The following is a 22,457-nucleotide window of genomic DNA, read 5'->3' as shown; positions in this document are numbered from 1 at the left end:
CATGAAAAGATGTTCATCATCGCTAATCATCAGGGAAATGCAAATCAAAACTACACTAAGATATCACCTTACACCCGTTAGATTGGCAAAAACATCCAAAACCAAGAGCGACAAATGTTGGAGAGGTTGTGGAGAAAAGGGAACCCTCATACACTGTTGGTGGGAATGCAAACTGGTGCAGCCACTATGGAAAACAGTATGGAGATTTCTCAAAAAGTTAAAAATAGAAATACCCTATGACCCAGCCATCCCATTACTGGGTATCTATCCTAAGAACCTGAAATCAGAAATCCCAAGAGTCCCTTGCACCCCTATGTTCATCGCAGCATTATTTACAATAGCCAAGACATGGAACCAACCTACATGCCCAGAAACTGATGATTGGATAAAGAAGATATGGTATATATACACAATGGAATACTACTCAGCCATAAAAAAAGACAAAATTGGCCCATTCGCAGCAACGTGGATGGACCTCGAGGGTATTATGTTAAGCGAAATAAACCAGTCAGAGAAAGACGAACTCTATATGACTGCACTCACAGGTGGAAGTTAACATATTGACAAGGAGATCTGATCGGTGGTTACCAGGGAAAAGGGGGGGTGGGGGGAGGGCACAAAGGGGGAAGAGGTGTACCCACAACATGACTAACAATAATGTACAACTGAAATCTCACAAGGTTGTAATCTATCATAACATTAATAAAAAAAAAAAAAAAAACCTCTGGACCAGGTTTGTGAAACAAACCTCTGCCTGTTTGGTGCTGTTAAAGGAAAGACAGCAACCCCCAGTCATCCAGCTCAGAATTTTATTCTCAGGACCTCGTCAGTACTGCTGCCTTCCACCAGGACTTTAGGAAGGCGGTGCTCCTCACCCTGGCTGCACGTAGAACCTCCCAGCCCTGCTGGATCAGACTCTGACAGGTGGGTGGGTCGGTGAGGAACAACTTTCGTTGTTTTTTTGAAGATTCTTCAGGTGACTGTAGCCACTATAATGGCTCCCACAAAACGCATTAAGACTCAGAAACAGCTTGTAGGACGACACCCTCCCAAAAACCAGCACAGCCTGAAGGGGTGACTGGGCAGCCAGGCTCCAAAGCCTGCTGAGCTGAGCAGCAGCCAAGAGCAAGGTTTGGTGTTTACACACTCAAAATCAGCTCTGCGTCATCACAGCAACTCAGCCCAGCACAGCTCCTCCTTCCCCTCTGCAGCTTCATGCCAGGCTTTGCTGCTCTCTGTTATGATCTTAATGTTCTTGGTAACCTGGCCCGCTGCAGTCTTTTTATTTTCCTGCCACTTGCTCCATCTTCTTCTCGTGTGTTTACTAGTGAGCAATAATACTTCACCTGCATGGGACTCAACAACCTCCACTCCCCCGAAATACACCTGAAAACAAGAGGTAGCAGAAAGGGCCTGGCATGGCCAGAACTGATGTTACCAGGCCTCTGCACTAAGTCTGTAGGGAAAGCACCCAAGAACCTTGCTCTTGTCTTACCCTCGCTCTCGTCTTACCCTCCTTCTTTTAACATTTAAAACAAAGTTATGGTTTCTAAGGCCTGCAGGAAATCAGAAGTAGGGAAAGGAACTATTCTTGGCAGGCACACTGAAAGCTCCTAAAGTGACTGTTGATCCCTGAATAGCAAGGACAGGGGCAGAAAAGCTCTAAGAAATGGATGCAAGAATTCAGAATGCCAGACAGTGTAGGCCCACGAGGGTCAGAGCAAACAGTTTTACACACCTCAGCAGGTCATAAAGCCGTCATGACTTGACTTTAGAGTGAGTATGACCCGGATCGCCAAGACAATGCTGTGTTCAATTTAAGGAGGCAAAGTAGTGTGTTGTGTTTTTTAATTTCAAGCATTCCAAATGGTTAAAAGTTTTAGTGCTTAAAGAGGTAAACGCTTAGCTATCCAGAACTTATTTATGAGTACTCTAGATAATTAAGATCTAGCCTATTTGTTTTTCTATTCCTTTATATCCTTATCCCTAAAACATTAAAAATAAAAGCAAAAGATTTAAGACAGTCAGGTCTTATTTGATACACTTTCTAGGACATGGCTCTGATTCTTAGCAATACTTGCTATTAACCTGGTATTCTGTCTCGGCCAAATTTCTGCCCATGTGATACGTATGAGACTTGATCCTGTTTCTTTGCTCATTCATCTGACTGGGAAAGGGTGATAGATGCCACCCTGTCCCTTGAGCTAGTAATTCTATATCACTTCATCTCAGCTAGAAAATAAACCAGTACGCACCACCTCCGCCTTCATTATGTACTCTATAAACAGAATGCTTGGCATATAGTAGGCATTCAGTAAATACTTGCTGAATGAATGAATGAGCCAGTTATCCACAGGCTAACTTTAAAATTAACTACTTGCATGAAGCTATAAATTTGATAAAGAGCCTAGCCCACTATGAGAACAGCAACCAAAGAACACCAGCAATTCTGGCACCGGGAAGATCAAATGGTTGATAGACTGTTATGTGAAAAAACTAGGATGCATAAGTACACAAGCTGTGATCATAAGTTAAAACAAAAGGTATGAGAAAAAAGACTGGAAGGACATAAGCCAATATGTAACTTAGCACGTTTACTTCGCACTTTCTTGGTGTGTGACTCTCTTCTAAGCATTGCAGAGTTAACCGAACTCACCACTATATTGCCAGTGATTAACTACAACTTAAAAGCAAGAATTCCAGCAACTGGGAACTGTCACCAGCCAAGAACACTAATTATGTAGATAGGATAGGTTAAGTGTCCTTCCAAAAAACAGTCAGAATTCTAATTCTTCGCATGTGCACTACTGCTGACAGACTACTGAGTGTGAGTCTGTAGTAAAACCCTGGAACACGCCAGTTTTAGTTGAGGAATACCAAATGTTATTGGCCCTTTTTAATTCAGTCAGCAACCCTGGGCCGTGCATCATCAGGTCACAGCCTATCAGGCGACCCCTGTAGTTCAGTCATGGCCCTGGGACTATCCTCTGAGTCACGGCCTGAGAAGATGTTTTTCCAGTATACCTAAATGGATTTATAACTCGGTCAGTGCCCAGACCTCAGTATGTGAGGAGTATCTACACGTATCCTGTACACATATATGCAAATGTATATGCAGTCAGCAATCCCAAATTTATATTTATCCTCTTAATAATCTGACTGATAATACTATAGCAGGACAGGTGATGAAATTATAATAGATCATAAAGGTGTAAAATAGTATTTCTGGGCATAGTTGGGTACCCTTGATTCCTTATATCATTTAAGAAAAATGGCAGAGAAAATTCCTAGCAGTATTTAACAGGCTGTAAGTGAAACGTAGTCTTAGTACCCAGTTTTGTATTGCCTCAATATAAAATTAGTATCTTCAGTTTAAATTTGCATTTACAAAGAGACTTTTGATTCTTGGGGATACTGTTATCATCTTCTCTGTTGACATCCATATAATATATGTTTTTTCCTCTCTGGGCTGAGTTTCATGACATATAAACTTCCAAAAGAAAATTGGGAGGGCACCAGGCACGAGTAACCCACTCTGCTCTTTCCCCCTCCAGGTTACCCCCTGGCTTTGTTTTACCGGCATTACCTTTTCTACAAGGACAGCTACCTCATCCATCTCTTCCACACCTTCACAGGCCTCTCAATTATGTATTTTAACTTTGGTGAGTGAACTGGATTAGCAGTGGCACCACAGTTAGAGGGAACCTGGGAAGGAACAGACTTGAACAAAATTTCCTGGAGAGAATTTGATGGGTTGGAAAGTTTTAATGCTCTGCTTGCAAAGACAGGGTTTGTATGGACAGGAACACAGCTTAAGCTTTCCTCTCCCAGATAAAAACATTTTGAGAGTGGCTACCCTTGCCAGACTCCATCAACAGGGAGGGAAGCTTCAGTTTCTCTCCGCTGTGGCTATCACTGGGTGACGGATCCAAGGCGTCCCCTCAGGAGCATCCCTTAGCTCCAGCACTCAGAAATACAGTAACTCCCTGATCGTCCATTGTATTTATACAATTCATTTCCTTCCCTTCCTCCAAAACATGAGGCTATTTTGGAAAAAACATCTAATACCAAAGTTTTTTCTTTATATATTCTCTTTGTGTTTAGAAGTCTCAGGAAGGGCGGGAATGCAAAAAAAAACAGGCTAAAGTTTGCTCTCTTCTCTGCATCCAGGAAACCAGCTCTACCACTCCCTGCTATGTGTTGTGCTTCAGTTCCTCATCCTTCGACTAATGGGCCGCACCATCACCGCCATCCTCACTACCTTTTGCTTCCAGATGGTAAACGTCTTTCCCTTGGGAGCTTAGGTCACTTTGGGGGTGGCGGCAGGTCAGGGACTGTGGTGTAGAAAAAGTACTGAACTGGAAGATCCAGTTTCTAATCCTGTCTCCCAGCAACACTCGGCAGGATGCCATCGGGGAGGGCACTCTTCACAGACACCAGGTGTCTCATCTGCAGATTGCAGTGAAATCCATTACCTGCCTCAGGGAAGGGGTGCCAGCTAGTCCTTTGCATAGGACTGTGCCGTTAAGATTCTTTGATTTTGACCAGGATTGGCACAGCTGTCCGTGAGGGGAGTCACTTAAAGGCAAGGCAGAAAATCGACTAGAATGAGCTGCAGAATCTAAGCATCTAAATTCTCAGCCCTCATTTTGCTGAGAAACCTTGAGCAGGTCTCTTCCCCGTTATAGATTCAGTTTCTCCATTTATAGGAACTTCTTAAAGCCTTTAATGATGAGACCAGGAGAAAGGAAAAGTGAAAAAATACATTGGATTTCAGAGCAGGGAGAAGATAAAAGGAATAGTAGCAATGGTAGAATAAATAATTCCCCCTCTCCCAGGCCTACCTTCTTGCTGGATATTATTACACAGCCACTGGCAACTACGATATCAAGTGGACAATGCCGCATTGTGTCCTGACCTTGAAGCTGATTGGTGAGTGGTGGACCGCTGCCTTCCCCTTTTACGCCAGGCTGCTCCCCATCTGACCATAACCCTCCTCTGTGCTCTCCCCATACACTCCTGGCTACACTCAGTCCACAGGCCACCTCCTCGGCGTCCTCTCCCTCTACTCTACCCACACCTTCTCTCTCTGCTCAGGTTTGGCTGTTGACTACTTTGACGGAGGGAAAGAGCAGGTAAGTACCCTTTCCTCCACAGAGAGGTTAAGAAATTTGACCAGAGGGAAGGAGAAAGGCTGTGGTTACCAAAAGACTGGACCCAAATGCTAGGGGCAGAGCCTCTTCCTCATCCCCAGCCTGTGTGATCTCCGTTGCAGATAGCACTGAGCAAGGATCAACAAATCTAATTTGCCCAGATCCAGCTCTTACACAAAGTCCAGAGATCAGTGCCAGCAAGGCATTTGGAAAAGCAGTAGCAGCCAGCTGTTGCTCAGCTACCCTGCACATACTCATTTCCACGTGAAGCAACTACTTTTCTCCATATCTTCCCCTCAAAGAGATGGCTATTGGAAGAACCCCAGTCCAGTGGGGCACAAGGGTGGGGAACACTCAGACTGGCTCTTGGGGGAGATTCAAGGTTATCCTGAACCATTCATTCTCTTCTCGGCATAGAATTCCTTGTCCTCTGAGCAACAGAAATATGCCATACGGGGTGTCCCTTCCCTGCTGGAAGTTGCTGGTTTCTCCTACTTCTATGGGGCCTTCTTGGTAGGGCCCCAGTTCTCAATGAACCACTACATGAAGCTGGTGCAGGGACAGCTGACTGACATACCAGGGAAGATACCAAACAGGTAATTGCCCCTCTTGGTCAAGACCTCTGTGTAGGTATCTCACCTGATACAAAGCCACTTCTGGAGTGACTTTCCTAACGGCCAGTCCTGGCTGCATTCTCCAGCATGGTCCTGGCCCCAGGCCTGTGCCTGTTCCTGGCCTGTGGCAACAGGCACGCCGTACCCGCTCACTGCCCGCAGAGTGGGCCCTTTTCAGCTTAGGTCACTTCCAGCCATCCATTCTGACCCCGTAGTACCAACATAAAAATTCATTTTTATGCCACAGAATTTTGCCTGAACCAGTTATGTCCCTGCCTTTAAAACTCATTTTCTCAGTTAAAAAAAAAAAAAAAAAAAGATTGTTAAATATATAAAAATGTATGTAAATATATATCACTGTAGAAAATTTAAAAGTCACCAGAAAAATCCTATCGCTGAGAACTTGTCTGCCTAAGTTGAAGCATCAATTGAACCACGATAGGAAGGAGCAGATTGAAAGTTGGTCATTATCACCTCTGCACTGGGCTTCAGTCCCGGCGTAGACTGAGGACACTGGTGAGACCTTGAGATGAGTGGTACCCTGAAGGGTGGGCACCACAGACTCACCCACACTGCTCCCCTGCTGTCCACCCTGCCCTGCAACTTGCAGGGTTTTGCATTCACCCTTCCTCATATCCAGCCACAGAGAGAAGATGTCTTTCCCTGAGACTCAGTATAGACCTCAGGCAGCGGAGCTTCTCATCCCATTCCAGACCAAGCCACACTTGGAGACACTCCTCTCCTGTTTAAAGGTTGGAGGGTGATGGGATTCGCTCTGCCCGCTGTGACTCTGCTTGTTCCTTTCCAGCACCAAACCTGCTCTCAAGCGCCTGAGTCTGGGCCTTGTCTACCTAGTGGGCTACACTCTGCTCAGCCCTCACATCACAGAAGAGTATTTCCTCACTGAAGACTACGACGTGAGTGGTTACTAACGCAGCAGCAGTATCACTGCATGAGAGATAGCAAACGGCCAGGCGAGGATCCCTGTAGATAGCCAACAAGCGGGTGATACCATCTACAAATGCATGTTGGTTTTGCTCTAGATCTGGGAGAGTTGGTGTCAATGCCAGCCGGGCCGGGACATGTTCATCAGCCAGCACTGAACGACCTTCGCGGGCACAGAGCTGTGCCAGGTGCACTTTTAGCACCCCTCGCCTTCCCCAGGAGCAGCTCTTAGTGTGCTTAATCACAGCCAAGTGACTCCTCAGAGCTTAGCAGCTTCTGGTCCTCTCCAGCCCGTTTCCTTCTCTTGATAGATTGAGGGGTTCTAGGGAATTCAAAACCCAAGGGAGGGGGAAGTGCTGGCTTTGGCTCCTGCCCAGCTGAAAGGCTTTAACAGTCCCATACCCACTCTGGGAAAGTTACCCTCTTTAAATTAAGGTTGGACATGGATTTATCAAAGTCCCATGGTACTAGTGTCCCAAGTGCTCAGCACTTTAAGAGAAGAGCTAAGGACAATGCTGTTTCTAGGACTCTCCAAGGAAAAGGAGGTAAATGGATGTTCACTGGGCTCCCTGCTTATTCCTCTTAGCCTCTTACAATGGCAGTGAAGCCAGCTGTCAGGTGGACATGAAGTAGTCAGCCGCGAGTTTGAAAGGGAAGAACAATAAGGGAAATTTGCCTTGCCCAGGTGGCATCCCTGATGCATGTGTGTTTTTTCTTCTCTCAAGAGCCGCCCTTTCTGGTTCCGCTGCATGTACATGCTGGTCTGGGGCAAGTTTGTGCTGTACAAATATGTCACCTGTTGGCTGGTCACAGTAAGTAGAAAAGATGAAACAGGGTCTTATTTAGACAAGCTGTGGTGGACAGTGGCGGGGAGAGTGGCAAGAACCCTAACTGAGTCGTTCCTTCCCTCAGGAAGGAGTATGCATCTTGACGGGGCTGGGCTTCAATAACTTTGAAAATGGAAAGGCCAAGTGGGATGCGTGTGCTAACATGAAGGTGTGGCTCTTTGAAACAAACCCGCGCTTCACTGGCACCATCGCCTCTTTCAACATCAACACCAATGCCTGGGTGGCCCGGTAAGCCGCAGAGGGACGTCTGGGCCCTGGCTCCTTCCTTCCACCGCTTTCTGGGATTTGAGGGCAGGGATGTGTGATGTCACTTCTATCCATCTGTTCCCACTTTGGGTAGAAGCTCCAGTCATTCTCACACACACCCACATGCTTTTGTCTCCACCCCCACCCCCACCCCCAAAGAACCATTCCTGTCACATTTGAAAAACAAGAGCAAGATATATAAGTGCCTTGAGTCCTGGGTTTTAATCCCAGTTCTGCCACTGGTTTTATGTTCTCCATTGTCCTGTTTGTAAATACCTTTGTTTATGGGTCCCCACCCGTGGAGTGTACGCAGCGTGAGTTAGAGAGCTGGTCCCCACTGCGACTTCAGCTTCAGGCACTCAGTCATTATCTGTTGTTGGCCCAAGTTCACCCAGCTAAGCCATAGTTCTGTTTTCTGTCTCTCAGCTGTGAGTCATCAACCTCCCTGCCCTCCATCTCTACAGCTAATCAGACAGCACTGCTTCCTTACCCCATGTGGCCCCAAGGGGGAGCCCGTCACCACCACTGTACTTCTGGGGTGCGAGAACCCGGAGGCAGGATGGTGGGAGTGCAAGGACTGGTCTGAGGCTCATCCTTACCGACCCTTTCCTCTAGTTACATCTTCAAACGACTCAAGTTCCTTGGAAATAAAGAACTTTCCCAAGGTCTCTCGCTGTTATTCTTGGCCCTCTGGCATGGCCTACACTCAGGATACCTGATCTGCTTCCAGATGGAATTCCTCATTGTTATCGTGGAAAGACAGGTGGGCCTTAGGGTGGTGGCTGAAAGGGGAATATGAGAAGGGGCAAGACATGGATGATCTCTCCCCTTCCTCCCCAGGCTGCCAGCCTAATTCGAGAGAGCCCAACCCTGAGCAACCTGGCTTCCATTACTGTCCTGCAACCCTTCTACTATCTGGTGCAGCAGACTATCCACTGGCTCTTCATGGGTTACTCAATGACTGCCTTCTGCCTCTTCACATGGGACAAATGGCTTAAAGTAAGTGAGGGCCTGCTTGCAAAGATGGGAGAGAATCACAAAACCTCAGGCCATAAGGCACATTCTATGCTCTTTGCCTACCTCAGTGGCCTGTATCTCTCCACAGGTGTATAAATCCATCTATTTTCTTGGTCACGTTTTCTTCTTGAGCCTACTGTTCATACTGCCTTATGTTCACAAAGCAATGGTGCCAAGGAAAGAGAAGTTAAAGAAAATGGAATAATCTGTTTTCCTGGTAAGTAAACATCCCTACAGCTAAGCTGAAACTGCCAGGTTACAGATTAGAGCAATAGCCTGGGGAGAGGGGCGAAGGGATTATTGGAAATTTGGGGTGAGTCTCAGGGTAGCCTGGCTTCTAGGAAACACAGTATGGGGCACTGACTACTCTAACTTAGGCATGGCAGGAAGAAGCTGGAAGGGCTGTAGACCAGGGACTAGAAGGAGTAACTCTGACCAGCCTCCCAATCAAATTTCTTCTCTTGCAGGTGGCCTAGAGCAGGAATGGTGCAGAAACGATTCATCTCCCTTTTCACAGCACTCTTTCGCCCCAGAGCACAGAGAACACAGAAGCCAGGGAGTGGGAAGACATGGCACTCCCAGCTGTACCTCTGCTGCCAGCCAAATCTTCATTTGGGGCAAAGGGGAAACTCTCGTGGGAGGAGTAGAGGGGCCCGTGTCTCCTCTCAGCTCCCCCATGCACGATGCCTTATCTCTCTCCCTCTAGCCAGGAATCTGTTGTTTTTTCCTTCTGCCAATTTACTATGATTGTATACGTACCACTACCACTGCCCCCCCCATGGGGGGGAGGGAAGGGGTACAAGGCCCCACCTGCTCCACTTTTTCTACCTTGGAACTGTACCAGATAAAATCACTTCTGTTTCTTCAGTTTTTCACTGCTAGCATTCCTGGCTGCTTTCCTTCAGACCAAGTTCTCCATGCCTGCCATGGCTGAACTACTCAGGGCTCTTTCCTTTCAAGCACAGTAATCTCAAAGGTTTGGAGCCAAAGCTCATGTGCAGAGCTGGGAACCAAAGTGCACACGCTGTAACCTCACACTCTCCCTAAAGTCTGAAGAGAACCACCAACTGACACCATTAGATTCTAAGTTGAGAAATCGCCAGAGAACCACCAGGTTTGCAAGAACAGTATTTATAGGAGAAACAAATAGCAACTGTATAGCCTCGGCTTCTGCAAACCCCACAGTCTTGGTGCAAGAAGGTCATCTTCCAACAGTGAGTTGAGAAGAGGGTCAAGGGATGCAATGTCCAGTCTCTGTTTCAGAACAAGGTTCTACATCAAATGATGCCCCATACTTCTTCAAAGGCTGTGGTCAGTTTTGCACAGGTCAGGGCAGCAGAAAGGGGGTAGTTGCTGATGGACACCATCTTCTCTGTATACTCCACACTGACCTAAAGAGAGGACAGTTCTGTCAGCCAACTCAATCCCTCTGTAACAGGTTCATCCCTTCTTTAGGGCAGGAGAAACAGGGCTGGGCAAATATTTCACAGTGCTGCTATTGTCAGATTTGTCCACAGGGTGAAGAAGTCCTAGCTTTGACTATTACAAATGTGCCAGCAGTCCTTAAAGGATGCATCCTGTGGCAGGATGTGGAACTCCCATTTGTCTTCCAGCTTTGTTCTTATCCTCTATTTCCCAACTTAGAAGGAAAAGGATTGTCAGAATCCTAACTCAGAATTCCGTACTAAACTCCAGCTCTATGAAGAATCTAAGAGTTGAGCCCAGAACCTACCTTGCCATGGGCAAAGGCCCCCACCACAAAAACAATAGGGTCACTGCTGGGCACCAACTCTCGGACATCACTGACGACAGGGGTAGAAAATGAAGTGCCGATTTTCATACATCCCACAGGGAAGTGATCTGACACTGGATTCTTAATTACCTAAAGAAAAAAAGAGAAAAATCAGCCCAAGAAACATTCACAGAACCCTACCTCCAAGCAGGAGGTGTAAATACCTCACCTTCAAGAGCTTCTGGGGGCCGTCAGCTGCTCGGACGCTGAGTTTGTGTAAAAGCTGAACTAGGGCAGAAAGAAGGAGTTCAGAGCTAGGTGGAGACACTACTCCTTCTGCCCAGTAAGCTAACCAGAAACAAGCCTAGGAAGGGGGGCTCCACGTGTCCTTTACGTCCACACTGTACTGCTAAAACGTCATCAACAAGTGGTTGTCAAGCATATGACTAGTGGTGTGGCAATGGGTTCACTCCCTTTTTCACGCAGCCAGGAACCCACGCAGGCTTCACCCATGCACATGGAAAGATGATGAAGAGTCCTTGTTCTGGGATCAGTCATGTGCCCGCCTCCCTCCACTTCAAAATTCTATGTTTAATTTATCCCTTTTCCTCTTCTCCCTTCTTCACTACTGCCAAGTTCATTCTGAACTTTGAGTCCTAAGGATCTCACCCATAAGGCCACAAAAGCGGTCAAAGGTTCTGGGAATTCGAGTCTGGGGGTTCACTTCAATCAGCACATTCTTCTGTGTGTGGATATAAACCTGTAGCAGGCCAGCTCGGTTCAGGGGACTGTCCATCAGCATCAGTAGACTCTGAGGGCGGCAGAAACCGGGCACAGTTAGGACTGAAGAGAAGCAGCGTGCAGCTGCTCTACCTTCCATAAAAAGACTCCAGGGGTTGTGATCTCTGTCCCTGGAGTTACCTGGTGAGCTATGTCTGGTCTCACTTCTCCAGGGTCCCGTCCATTCTTCAACAACATAGACTTGTGCTTGTCACAGTTTAGCAGTTCATATGTCTTCCCTACCTGAAGGACAGGGAACATGATAGCAACATAAGCTGCTTTGACCGAGCCTAGTGGTTCTCAAAGTGTGGTCCCCAAACCAGCAGCAGCACCGGGAAATCTGTTAAGACAGTCAAGTTCTCAGGTCCACTGTAGATCTATTGAATCAGACACTCTGGGGGTAGAGCCCAGCAAGCCCGTCGGGGGATTACTGTGTGGCCATGTTACTCTCCTTTCTCCCCAACCCCCAGGGACCCCAGGCCCCGTAACTGATCTTCGAAGGAAGAAGGAAGGCGCAACCTGTGACTTCACACGATCTAGACTGGATTTAACTTTAAAACCTATGGCTATTAGGCAAAGCCAGTGAGGAACCAGGAAGGAGTGAGGTTAGTGAGCAAGGCTGAATGCTTGCTCATCACAGGAGCATTATGTATACACTGGGCAAAATATACACAGTCACTACCCTCAGTTTGCTTATAACAAACACTGAGAAGAGCTGCAAATCTGAACAGGAGGAAGTGTGACAATGCTCATGATGCAGGAGGTAGTTTAATCAAGGAATACTTCTCTCAGAAGTGAAAGAAGAGGGATCGTCCCCACGTTTTAAGACGTGAGCAAAGGTACGAACAGAATAAAACGCAGAAATGCAAAGAAAGAAAATGATGCTGAATAAGTGGGAACTGGGGAACTGAATGGCAATGGTTATAGATGAAACTGCTTTGTAAACTGCAGAACCCTCAAGTATCAGGCACAATGCCAGAAATAATTCAGGAATAACAGGGGCATGAGAATGAGGAGTACTATGCTGACAACTCTGTATACTAGAAAAGACACCAGCTCGAAGTTTGATACTAAAGATCTGTCTGGATCCATCTGTAGCAGCTAAAAGAAAGAATTGCAAATTGCAATTTGGAGTCCTGGGAGCATCAGGTGGTCAGTAAAGCGTCTAAAAACATACCACTAAATACAAATACAGGTTTTGAAAGCCTAAGTTTTTATCTATCAATAGAGCATACATATGTCTGGCAACCTCTTGAGATACATGACTCCAGAAAGTTTGGGGAAGAGGCGTGCAGATTTTGAAATTAAATAACTGAAATAACGTCAGAGAGTAAGCATAGAGAAAGAACAAAAGGACTGAGAACTAAGTCCATGGGACACTTCTAGAAGAAAAAGAACCTCTTAAATAGAAGAATCCAGTTTCAAACCATTAGTAAGTTATAACCAGGATTTTTGTTCTTTTAATGAAATAGAATAGAAAACAGAGTACCTCACATGTAGTAATGGTAAGTAATGGTTTATGAAACTTTTGGTTTCATATACACTCATGCATCACATAATGACGTTTCAGTCAATGACAGACCACATATACAATGGTAGTCCCATAAGATTAGTACCATAGAGCCTAGGTGTGTAGTAAGCTATACTACCTAGGTTTGTGTAAGTACATTCTATGACGTTCACATAAGGACGAAATCACCTAACAATGCATTTCTCAGAATGTATCCTGTCAAGCGATGCATGACTAGTTGAGTGTGTATACTGGCTCACAATGTAATTTTTTTATTGTGGGTTGTGGTTAATAAACTTGAAAACCACTAACTAGAATAATCAGAGAATGAATACCATGTGTATTCATTTCCGTCATAGGTATTGGAGATAGAAGGATTTTTAAAACTTTATGGTCTGTCCTCGTAGAGCCTTCTAGATGAAGAGACAAACAGTAAACAGCCACATGAATACTTAAATTGTGATAAACATTATGAAAGAAAAATGGTTCCTTAAAGGAATATAATAGGAGGACCTGATTTATACCAGGAAGGGAGTCATTTCTAGGAGGAAGTAACATTTAACCTGATTGAAGAATGAGCAGCAATAATAGACTCAATAATTGTTAAATGAGTGACCATTAAGTAGGAATGAATGAAGCAAAGAGTAAAGGGAGCTTCCAGTTAGAGGACATTACGTGCGATGGCCTTACGGTATAAGAGAACCTAGTGCTTTCAAAGAGCTTAAAGAAGACCAATGAGGCTGGAGTATAAAAAATAAGTGGAGAGACAAGGGCCAGATGAGGCTGGCAGAAGCAAGAGGTACCAGCAGAAGGAAGGCAAAAGATAACAGTACAGAAGATTTCAGGGGCTGGCCTGCTGGCACAATGGTTAAGTTCGCACGTTCCGCTTTGGCAGCCTGAGGTTCACTGGTTCAGATCCTGGATGTGGACATGGCACCGCTTGGCAAGCCATGCTGTGGCAGGCATCCCATGTATAAAGTAGAGGAAGATGGGCATGGATGTTAGCTCAGGGCCAGTCTTCCTCAGCAGAAAGAGAAGGATTGGCAGCAGATGTTAGCTCAGGGCTAATCTTCCTCAAAAAAAAAAAGGCAATTTAAACCAGCTATCATTTCTGTCACCCCTGGAGTACCATTAATGACAACTCAGCCTAAATTCTTCCAGAGCACGCTCCAGGAATTTTAATTTGGCCAAGACTTTTTCAACTTCTTAATAAGTAACCTGGAATCAGTAGCAATAATAACTAATTCCAAGTGACAGACATTATTCTAAACTCTACACGCATTAACTTCTTTAATCCTCTCAACGACCCAGTAAGGTAAGTACTACTATCATCCCCATGGAACATATGAAGAAATGAAGTAAGTGGTTAAGTGAGATTCAGAATAGGCTAGAAAGATAGGAGGCAATTAAGTGAGGGATGAATACCTAAGAACCTATAATTAGGTTAGAAATATCAATTACAGAACAAAATGAAAGGAAATCTGATTAGCTGATCATTTTTTTAAAAAAGTTTTCTAGACTGCAAGTAATAAACTGCCACAGTGTTTAAGATGTAAAAGTATTAAATGATCATCTGATCCATACAGTGTTTCGAAGTGGACAGTAATACAGAGGATGATGACAGTAGACAACTTTTAGCAAATTAAATCGTTAAGTCCTTACAAATAAAAGGTGGGCAGACTACGCTACAGTAACTACCCTTCTCCTCTGCCCCGTAACTTAACCTGGGATGATGTACGGTGATACAATGGACGAAACTCCTCTCCCCCTAGATGACTTTATATCAAAAAATCCTGGTAAATCAATTGGAAGCAAGGCCGTGACGGCTGCAATGGGATTTAAGAAGGGCAGAGGAAAACGAGTAGTGCCAACCCAGGATGTTAAACCAAGAGGCAGTCAACTAGGCCACTCTTCCTCCAAAACATGTTTCACCTCTGCTTTCTCCATCCGCGTTAAGCCCTTCACCCTCATCCCACGGGGTCCCATCCCATCGACCTACTAGTTCTCTTCTTGTCCCAAACTACCTTGACCGTCTCCAGACTGGCCCCCTCCAGCACCACAATGAGCCTACGGCCTCCGATCTTGCTTCCCGCCCCGAGTCGGGGCCGCTTGGGCGCGACGGCATCCCAGCCAGGCTCCTGCTCCCCAGCCCGTCGCTCACGAGGTTGGAATCCACCGCTGGGCGCAGCCATCTTGCCACCGGACCGGAAATTGTGCTAACGTCCCTAGATTAAAACCTCCGGCTCGCCCGAATCGCTAACTTCCTCCCGGCTGCCATTTTGAAAGTGGGCGCTTGGAAAGGAAGATGACTTGCTGTCTGGCGCTACCGAAGTCTCTCTGGGAGGGCAGGGTTCCAAAAAAGGGCGGGAACTTCCGGATGCGTAATTCCTGTGCGCGAAGTTCGGGTCCGCAGTGGCCCGAGGGGAGGGTTTAGAAGGGAGCGCACTTCCGGTGCCCTTTCTCCCGCAAGCACCTCGGGCCCCGGACCCTCGTGTGAAGGGTGCGAGCCCTAAACTGGAGTGGGGTAGAGGCGTGCGGGTCGGCACCCCCTGCTGACGCTGGTGCCGCCGGCCTCCGGATCGGACATGGCCCAGAACTTGAAGGACTTAGCGGGACGGCTGCCCTCCGGGCCGCGGGGCATGGGCACGGCGCTGAAGCTGCTGCTGGGGGCCGGCGCCGTGGCCTATGGCGTCCGCGAGTCCGTGTTCACCGGTGAGCACCCTGCGCCCGCCTCTAGACACCAGCCGTCCCTCCCAGACCCCCGCCCGGCCGCGCCGGGTCCCCGCGCCCACCCAGCCCCTCACCCCGCCCCACCAGAGGCCGGCACGTACTCCACGCAGCGGCCAGTCCTCACCCCCACCCTCTCCCCACAGTGGAAGGCGGGCACAGAGCCATCTTCTTTAATCGGATCGGGGGCGTACAGCAGGACACCATTCTGGCCGAGGGCCTTCACTTCAGGTAATGGCGGGCAGAGCGGACTGATCCTGACCCTTCACCCTTGAACGCCGACCCATCAGGGGCTATAGCAGGACTTTCAGTAGGATTCCCCGATCTCCCAGGACAGTGGGTGCTGCTTAGAGTTCCAGCCGCGCATAAACTGTTGCTTTCCAAAGGGAGAAGAGAATTTCTCCTTGTTCGTAGTCATTAAGAGGAGGAGCAGGCCAGGAAACACGTGGTGATGGAAAACCGGGCAAAACTAGTGACACTGCAGTCTCCTAACACCTATCCCTGTTCCCTTCCCTCCAGGATCCCTTGGTTCCAGTACCCTATCATCTATGACATTCGGGCCAGACCCCGAAAAATTTCTTCCCCCACAGGCTCCAAAGGTAGGTCTGGACACGGTAGTCACTGGCAGATGGGCTACCTAAAGTAAACAGGGGAGCGAGGCGGAGACCCTGGGGGCGGGTGGTGGTGAGCTGTAGTAACAGCACTTGCTAGTAGGCTTAAATCAGTACGTTCTGGACACACTGTGTTTGCTCATTTCTGTTAACTGCTCCTCCCCCGTGTTGTAAACTCTGTGAGAGCATTGTTCATCCTTTGTTTTGTTCACTGCCTAGATCAAAGCTTTGTTTTAAAGCCCTTTTTTCTTTTAACTGCTTGGTTTATTAATTATATTCACTAGTACACCCTGTCCTTGGGAAGCTTGGACCCACTCTTCACTGGTGCACCTGTTCTCTCATATACACACACAGAGACGTGTACACACTGAAGCAAGGAGCTCACCTGTAATGCACTTTTTCATACTGTGTTTAGTGCAGGTCGCTTAAAATTCCCTAAACTCTGGACCCTGGGAATAAAGGATTCATAAAACACAATTCTTGTCCTCGAGTTCTTGCAGTCTAGTAAAGGAGACGGGTGGTTATGGTACAGCACATAGAGCCTACAGTGCGCTTGCACACAGTACAGTGGCAAAAAAGAGAGATTAGCTTTGATGGAGGGGTTGCAGGTTGAGAAGACTTCACAGTAGGTAAGGATGCATTTGGCCTGTGCCGAGTCACATCTTGTCACCTAAATTACCCTCCTCCAGACTGCACAACATTGCACTAGGTGTGGAGGGAAATGCATGGAGGAGAAAATGCTTGGGAGGGGTGCTGGTCTACCAGGCCAGATAAGGCCCCCATGGCCTTGAGCAGCCACTGCTGACGTCGCTCTTAGACCTGCAGATGGTGAACATCTCCCTGCGAGTGCTGTCTCGACCCAACGCCCTGGAGCTTCCCAGCATGTACCAGCGCCTAGGGCTAGACTACGAGGAGCGAGTGTTGCCGTCCATTGTCAACGAGGTGCTCAAGAGCGTGGTGGCCAAGTTCAATGCCTCACAGCTGATCACCCAGCGGGCCCAGGTCTGACTCTAGCTCCTGTCACCATCTGATTTGTGTCAGCTTTTCCCTGCTAGGCCCAAGGCACTGGGGGTTAGCAAAGGCAACTCAGAAAAGGGTTGTGACCCTAGTTCCATTTCTACCTGAAAACTGTACTCATGGTCATTGTGGGAAACGAGGAGAGCCAAGACTAGAACTCGATAACAGTCATTGTTAGGAAGCATGGGAGAAAACAGTAACAACGTCTGGGGGTGCATACTGGAGAGAGTAGAAGGTTAGGAGTCAGTGGGACCTGCTGAAAAAGAGGAGCATGTCCTTTCCAACTCAGGTGTTGTAGTGAGGAGCTGAGAAAGGGTTAGTGAGCTTGCTGCCATTTTTAGGAGAGTTGGTATTTAGAGGATCACAGCAACACACCTTCCTTTCAGTTTTCTGGTTCCCTCAAACCACTTCCCCCTTCCCCCCCTCACCCCACCCTCCAGGTATCCCTGTTGATCAGACGGGAGCTGACAGAGAGGGCCAAGGACTTCAGCCTCATCCTGGATGACGTAGCTATCACAGAGCTGAGCTTTAGCCGAGAGTACACGGCTGCTGTAGAAGCCAAACAAGTGGGTGAGTTACAAGAGGCATAGGGCAAGGGTTTCTGAGAATGCGGGGGAGGGCTGGGGTTCCTGACACCTCACATTTCTGACCCCTTGACCCTCTCCCACCACAGCCCAGCAGGAGGCCCAGCGGGCCCAGTTCTTAGTGGAAAAAGCAAAGCAGGAGCAGCGGCAGAAGATCGTGCAGGCTGAGGGTGAGGCTGAGGCCGCCAGGATGATATCCTTCTGCTGGAGAGGTGTCAGCTCAGCCCCCGGGGCACCTTGCTTTCCCCACCCTCCCTCATGGGCTGGCTGATGAGACTAAGGCGAATGCGACTCCGTGCTCTCTATCCTTGGCTTCCTGGGGGTGGAGGTTTTGAATGGAATCTGAAATCTTAGTGGGGTACCTGAGGCCTGGCTCCTCACTGTAATGCAGATCAACAGCACTGCTGGCCTTGCCTCTGTTTCTGCTGCTACCTCCAGTGACTGGCAGCTGCCTGGAGGAGGGCCCACAGGTGGGGACCAAAGTAGGACTAGGCACGAGGCAGCTGAGCGCAACCTTGGATCTGACAGCCCAGAGGAGGGCTGGAGTGAGGGGAGTAGTAAGGATGAGGCCAGGGATTGAGGCTGGCTTGTGTGACCCCTTAACTTCACTCTGCCCACCTTGGAGAAGCACTAAGCAAGAACCCTGGCTACATCAAACTGCGCAAGATCCGGGCAGCCCAGAACATCTCCAAGACGGTGAGTTGAGAGCCCAGCCTCTCAGGGGCTGCCTTGAGAGCAGATGTTTTCTGTTAAAGTACATTCAAGTGGAGGAATTAGAGTCTTGCTCATTCAGGTTTCTACTCAAACTGGCTTGTCTGACACTCTTCCCCTCTCACCAAAGAAGATTCCTCTGGGCTCCCCTGCCCTTTTCTTCATGCCTGTTATCATATTGACACATCAGCGGGGCTCGCTGCTCTCGGTCCTTGTGTAAGGGCAGAAAGCATGTCCTCATTGCTGCATCCCTGTTCCTGACTCACATGTGTTCCATCGGTGGTTACTGAATTGCAAAGATGGGGGTCAAAGTCAAGTATCTGTCTTATTTCCTGCCCTGTAGATTGCCACATCACAGAATCGTATCTATCTCACCGCTGACAACCTCGTGCTGAACCTACAGGATGAAAGTTTCACCCGGTGAGAGATGTGACTGTCCCAGTGGGGTGTCACAGAGAACCTGAGACCTGAGTCTGGTCACTTAGGCTCTGGAGCCTGTTGCCAGCTTACTCTTGTGACCCTTGAAAAACACCATTTCTCTGAACCAAAGTTAGAAAAGTGGGTGGTTGGTAATTCCTAATAAATATCATAGGATTGATTTTTTGAGATCAAAAAGGATTATTCATCTGAAAAGCACTTTAATTGTAAAGGTTTGTCTAACTGAAAAGTGGGGAAAGATGATATTCACTGTACTTATTTGGGACCTTTGAATTACTACTCTGGGGCACAGAAGGATTCTAGGAAAGGAGAGATGAGAAGTGGCATGGTCAGGGAACCCAGTGTCTTCCTCTCCAGAGGCTGAGATTTCTGGCTGTCCAACCCATTTGTCTTTTTCCCTTGGGAGCAGAGGTGGGTTTAGAGCTGTTTGGGGCCTGAAGCTGGCAAATCACATGTGCATTTCTCTTCTCTTTCTCTGTTCCCCGTTCATCTGGTGACCTGGTGTCCGCAGAGGAAGGTAAATTGTTGGTGCATCCTTGTTGCTATGGGGACTTGCGGCTCCTCTCCCGGTACCTGCCTCCTTCCCCTAACCTCACCTTTCTGACCTGCCACACTCCCCTGCCCCCTCAAGCCCTCATCTGGAAGGAGGGTAGTTGAGGAGGGAGTGGCTGGAGGTGCTCTGCCTCCTCTAACGTCGTCCGTCTGTCTGGTTTCCAGTGACAGCCTCATCAAGGGTAAGAAGTGAGCCTGGTGAGGAGCTGCACCCCCGAGAAGTGGATCTGTGCCTGGTGTTTGAGGAGCCGGCTTGGGGCCCAGCACACCCCACCCCACCCCCAGCATCATGTGATGGTACCCTCTGCATTTCTCCTCCCAATCCTTAGATGAACGATGACTGACCCGTTTTCAGGGGAATGACTTTCCTCCTCCCTGTATTGGCCAGGGGTATCGGGACAGTGTGTGATTTCTCAGTGATTTCCTACCGTGTTGGTTCCTCTCAAGGTTGGGAGGCGATAACCACCATCCCAGGAATTCTCAATAAATTTTTATTACTTAAGCTGAAGTTAAGTCTTCTGTTTCCGAGCTGGGTTAGGGAGGCACACATGTACTTTGATTACACACTCCTGGGTCTTTGCCAGCAGGGGGCGCAAAGACTGGCCTGCGCCCTGCTGCTCACCCTGGGAGCCCACCAGTCAGATCCAAAACAGGACCCAAGCTGGGGGCAGCAGGCCCTCAGATCCTGAAGGCCAGCTGCACTGTTTATCCTACCCTCTGTTACTACCACATCACCCCATTTATTTACCAACATCTCCTTTTTTAAGGCTGGAACAGCTGTGGCTTTGCTGAGCTAGACCAAAAATCTGATGACCCCAACACAGCTGCTTCCTTGGTGACTGGGTTCCGTGTAGCTGTCGGGGAGACCATTTGTGCCTGTCGAGGGACTTAGATGTTCAAAAGCCCAGTGAGTCGTGTTGCCTGCTGTGGGCTACCCGTACTTTGAATTTCACAGTCACCAGATGCATTACCAGAGCTCTAGCTACAGAGGTGGCTCCACTCCCGCTTCTCTGGGCCCTCAGCAGAACAGGTGCCTGTCTTCAGTCCCTGTGTAAGCCATCTCACATCCCTCCCAAGACAGCCCTCGCTGAATCTCAAGCACCAGAGAAATGAAGACCCTGCTTGTGCCCACATGCCACTACAGCCCGTTTCCCATCCCTTGTCCTTAAAGGGAGACAAGGGACATTGGAAACCATAAGAGAGCATGCGGGACAAAAGTATGCACAGAAATTAAAGGCTTGGTGAGTAGGGGAGGAGGTGAGTCTTAAGGGTTAGGGCCTAGGTTCATCTTCAGCTTCTTAGATTTTTGGAGAAAATAGATTAATTATCCCCTGCTTTGCAGGTTGAATGTCATGAAAGGGACAGGGAGATGAAGCAGATGTGGCAGCCCCACTCCCCAGGAGCTGGAAGCCTAAAATGAGACTGAGAGACAAAAACGGGTCAAGTGATCTCAGATCAGCCTGCCACAAGTTTCTATTCACACTTTATTTCTTTCACGTCCCCAAGACAGGAAGAGAATGGAGGTGCCTGGAGAGCAAGTATGTTTCCAAATCCTGCCGCAGCTCCAGAGGCAGCCATTTTGTCTCCTCCCCATTGTTCCCCTTTTCCTAGTGATTTTCCCCCCATCCGGAGGGGTAAAGGTCAGAGGTTGGTCAGGAGGCCTCCATGGTCTTCAGGGCTCCCTGAAGGTCATTGGCGAGGGAACCGGCCCGGGGGCCATCTTTACCAGACAGTGTTAGGAGCTTCACAATTAGACCATCCAACACTGTACTGGAAGATGGACCCAGAGCCGGCTGACGTGCAGCTCCAGGCTAGAGCTGACCAGTTGCTACAGGGACCCTGGCTGCAGGCCAGGTGAGGTCTCGAGAGTTCCTGAGCCAATCCCAAGCTCAAGGTCGGCTGTGGGTTCTGGATCCACCAAATGACAAATCACACTGGGTTGGGGGAAGGGCTCGGGGCCATTGTGTCCCTTCAGCGGGCAGTCAGCCAACAGAGAGCAACCTCTTCTGCAGCACCCTCCACTCAAAATGAAGGGGCTTCCAGGTTGTGTAGGGAGGGTTGGGAGGGGGGGTTGCCACTGGGGCCTGGGGGCCTGAGGCAATGGATGTCGCTGATACAGGAACAGAGGCCTCCATCATTACCCGGCAGTATTAGAGACTCCCAACCAGCACCCAAACACTGCTGGGTAAGACGGGGGCCCCCGCCCAGCCTGCCCCCCTCCAAGTCAGGCAGTCCTAGGCCCAGGCTCCAGGTGGAGAGGCTGCAGAACCCCGGCTCCCATCCCCCCACCACCCGTGTCCCTGGGGACACTTCCGGGTGAGCCCTGCAGCCCGCCACCAGCCCCACCCTGACTCCTGATCCACTGAGGCCCAGGCAGGGCTTCAGCAGCCCCCTGCCCGTCTCTTCTCCGCCTCTGAGCCCCTTCCCCCACCACCCCCACAGCTTGCCCCTGCCCCCAACACACAACAATTCGCCAGACCTCATCCCCCAACTGCAATCCCCAGCTCAGCCCAAGGACCCCTCTCCGGGTGGCCTTTACCTGTCGGCAGGGCCGCCTGCCCCCTAGAGAGTGAGTGCTGAGGAGAGGAAGGGGAGTCGAGGCCCAGGATCCAAGGGCCGAGAGCCGCCCTGGCCTCCACTCTTCCTCCTTCCTTCTCCGCCTGCCAGGCAGCAGGCTCCTCACCTGGGCCCCGCCCGCTGCCCCTGCGCACAGGTGTGTCCTCCTGCTATAGGCTGCCCCCCCACCGCCTTAACCCCTTACCTCCCTGGGCCGCTGCAGGCGTCTCCTCTGAGGCCTGGCCACCCTACTAGGCCTCCCAGCCTTTCCAGGCCATCTCTTCTCTCCTACCTGCCTCCTCAGCCGCCAGGCCAAGACTAGGGAGCGTGGTCTCCAGAGGGACAAAGGGAGAGGCTGTCTTGGGTCCCTGTTGCCTTCCTCCTTGGCCTCTCCCCACAGCCACTCCTGCCCCCAG

General features: G+C 49.0%; 3 protein-coding genes and 1 non-coding gene across 7 annotated transcripts in view; 3 read left to right on the top strand and 1 right to left on the bottom strand.

Moving 5' to 3' along the window:
- The window catches only part of LPCAT3 (lysophosphatidylcholine acyltransferase 3), a 36,647-nt gene extending 26,949 nt beyond the window's left edge, over positions 1-9,698 (top strand). Inside the window, exons 2-14 of one of the 3 annotated variants that reach the window (XM_070620612.1) lie at positions 820-924; positions 3,555-3,662; positions 4,171-4,277; positions 4,839-4,932; positions 5,098-5,135; positions 5,571-5,749; positions 6,576-6,684; positions 7,438-7,524; positions 7,625-7,788; positions 8,422-8,569; positions 8,647-8,805; positions 8,912-9,040; positions 9,291-9,698. In XM_070620612.1, coding sequence (XP_070476713.1) covers positions 3,647-3,662; positions 4,171-4,277; positions 4,839-4,932; positions 5,098-5,135; positions 5,571-5,749; positions 6,576-6,684; positions 7,438-7,524; positions 7,625-7,788; positions 8,422-8,569; positions 8,647-8,805; positions 8,912-9,028 — 1,218 coding nt within the window. In that variant the 5' untranslated portion in view covers positions 820-924; positions 3,555-3,646 and the 3' untranslated portion in view covers positions 9,029-9,040; positions 9,291-9,698. Of the gene's footprint in view, positions 1-819; positions 925-3,554; positions 3,663-4,170; positions 4,278-4,838; positions 4,933-5,097; positions 5,136-5,570; positions 5,750-6,575; positions 6,685-7,437; positions 7,525-7,624; positions 7,789-8,232; positions 8,570-8,646; positions 8,806-8,911; positions 9,041-9,290 lie in introns of all 3 variants that reach the window. The other 2 variants (XR_011540305.1, XM_008514004.2) reach the window with 2 other exon arrangements.
- Positions 9,699-9,938: 240 nt separating this feature from the next.
- EMG1 (EMG1 N1-specific pseudouridine methyltransferase) lies at positions 9,939-15,139 on the bottom strand. The gene is made up of 6 exons (XM_008513999.2): positions 14,870-15,139; positions 11,477-11,578; positions 11,225-11,366; positions 10,785-10,843; positions 10,556-10,705; positions 9,939-10,214 (listed from the first exon to the last, which is right to left on the bottom strand). Exons 1-6 carry the CDS (start codon positions 15,035-15,037, stop codon positions 10,101-10,103), a joined length of 735 nt encoding a protein of 244 aa, XP_008512221.2. The 5' UTR covers positions 15,038-15,139; the 3' UTR covers positions 9,939-10,100.
- A 282-nt stretch (positions 15,140-15,421) lies between these two features.
- Positions 15,422-19,987, top strand: PHB2 (prohibitin 2). Of its 2 annotated transcripts, none has more exons than XM_008513998.2 (10): positions 15,422-15,557; positions 15,719-15,803; positions 16,092-16,171; positions 17,001-17,185; positions 17,641-17,770; positions 17,874-17,977; positions 18,403-18,480; positions 18,839-18,915; positions 19,445-19,450; positions 19,651-19,987. In XM_008513998.2, the coding sequence occupies exons 1-10, from the start codon at positions 15,431-15,433 to the stop codon at positions 19,676-19,678; spliced, it is 900 nt and encodes a 299-aa protein (XP_008512220.1). In that variant the 5' UTR covers positions 15,422-15,430; the 3' UTR covers positions 19,679-19,987. The 2 variants fall into 2 exon arrangements, with proteins under 2 accessions (XP_008512220.1, XP_070476714.1); XM_070620613.1 differs by having other exon boundaries at positions 19,445-19,502.
- On the top strand, positions 18,048-18,311 carry LOC139083738 (small nucleolar RNA U89). The gene has a single exon (XR_011540644.1). It is a non-coding gene; the product is annotated as a small nucleolar RNA U89 (small nucleolar RNA).
- Positions 19,988-22,457: the final 2,470 nt, after the last annotated feature.

The sequence above is a fragment of the Equus przewalskii genome, chromosome 5 (assembly GCF_037783145.1).
Source record: "Equus przewalskii isolate Varuska chromosome 5, EquPr2, whole genome shotgun sequence".
Taxonomy (NCBI): domain Eukaryota; kingdom Metazoa; phylum Chordata; class Mammalia; order Perissodactyla; family Equidae; genus Equus; species Equus przewalskii.
This window is presented reverse-complemented; position numbering and strand designations above follow the sequence as displayed.

What these genes read in the sequence shown, in the direction of transcription:
- EMG1 (XM_008513999.2), bottom strand. Translation starts at nt 15,037, where the DNA reads ATGGCTGCGCCCAGCGGTGGATTCCAACCTCGTGAGCGACGGGCTGGG. An exon ending in CCAGTCTGGAGACGGTCAAG is followed by an intron (nt 11,579 to 14,869) that starts GTAGTTTGGGAC and finishes CCTGTCCTTCAG; the next exon opens with GTAGGGAAGACATATGAACT. An exon ending in GCCCCCAGAAGCTCTTGAAG is followed by an intron (nt 10,706 to 10,784) that starts GTGAGGTATTTA and finishes TTTTTTCTTTAG; the next exon opens with GTAATTAAGAATCCAGTGTC.
- PHB2 (XM_008513998.2), top strand. Translation starts at nt 15,431, where the DNA reads ATGGCCCAGAACTTGAAGGACTTAGCGGGACGGCTGCCCTCCGGGCCG. An exon ending in GCCGAGGGCCTTCACTTCAG is followed by an intron (nt 15,804 to 16,091) that starts GTAATGGCGGGC and finishes CCTTCCCTCCAG; the next exon opens with GATCCCTTGGTTCCAGTACC. An exon ending in AGGCTGAGGCCGCCAGGATG is followed by an intron (nt 17,978 to 18,402) that starts ATATCCTTCTGC and finishes CACTCTGCCCAC; the next exon opens with CTTGGAGAAGCACTAAGCAA.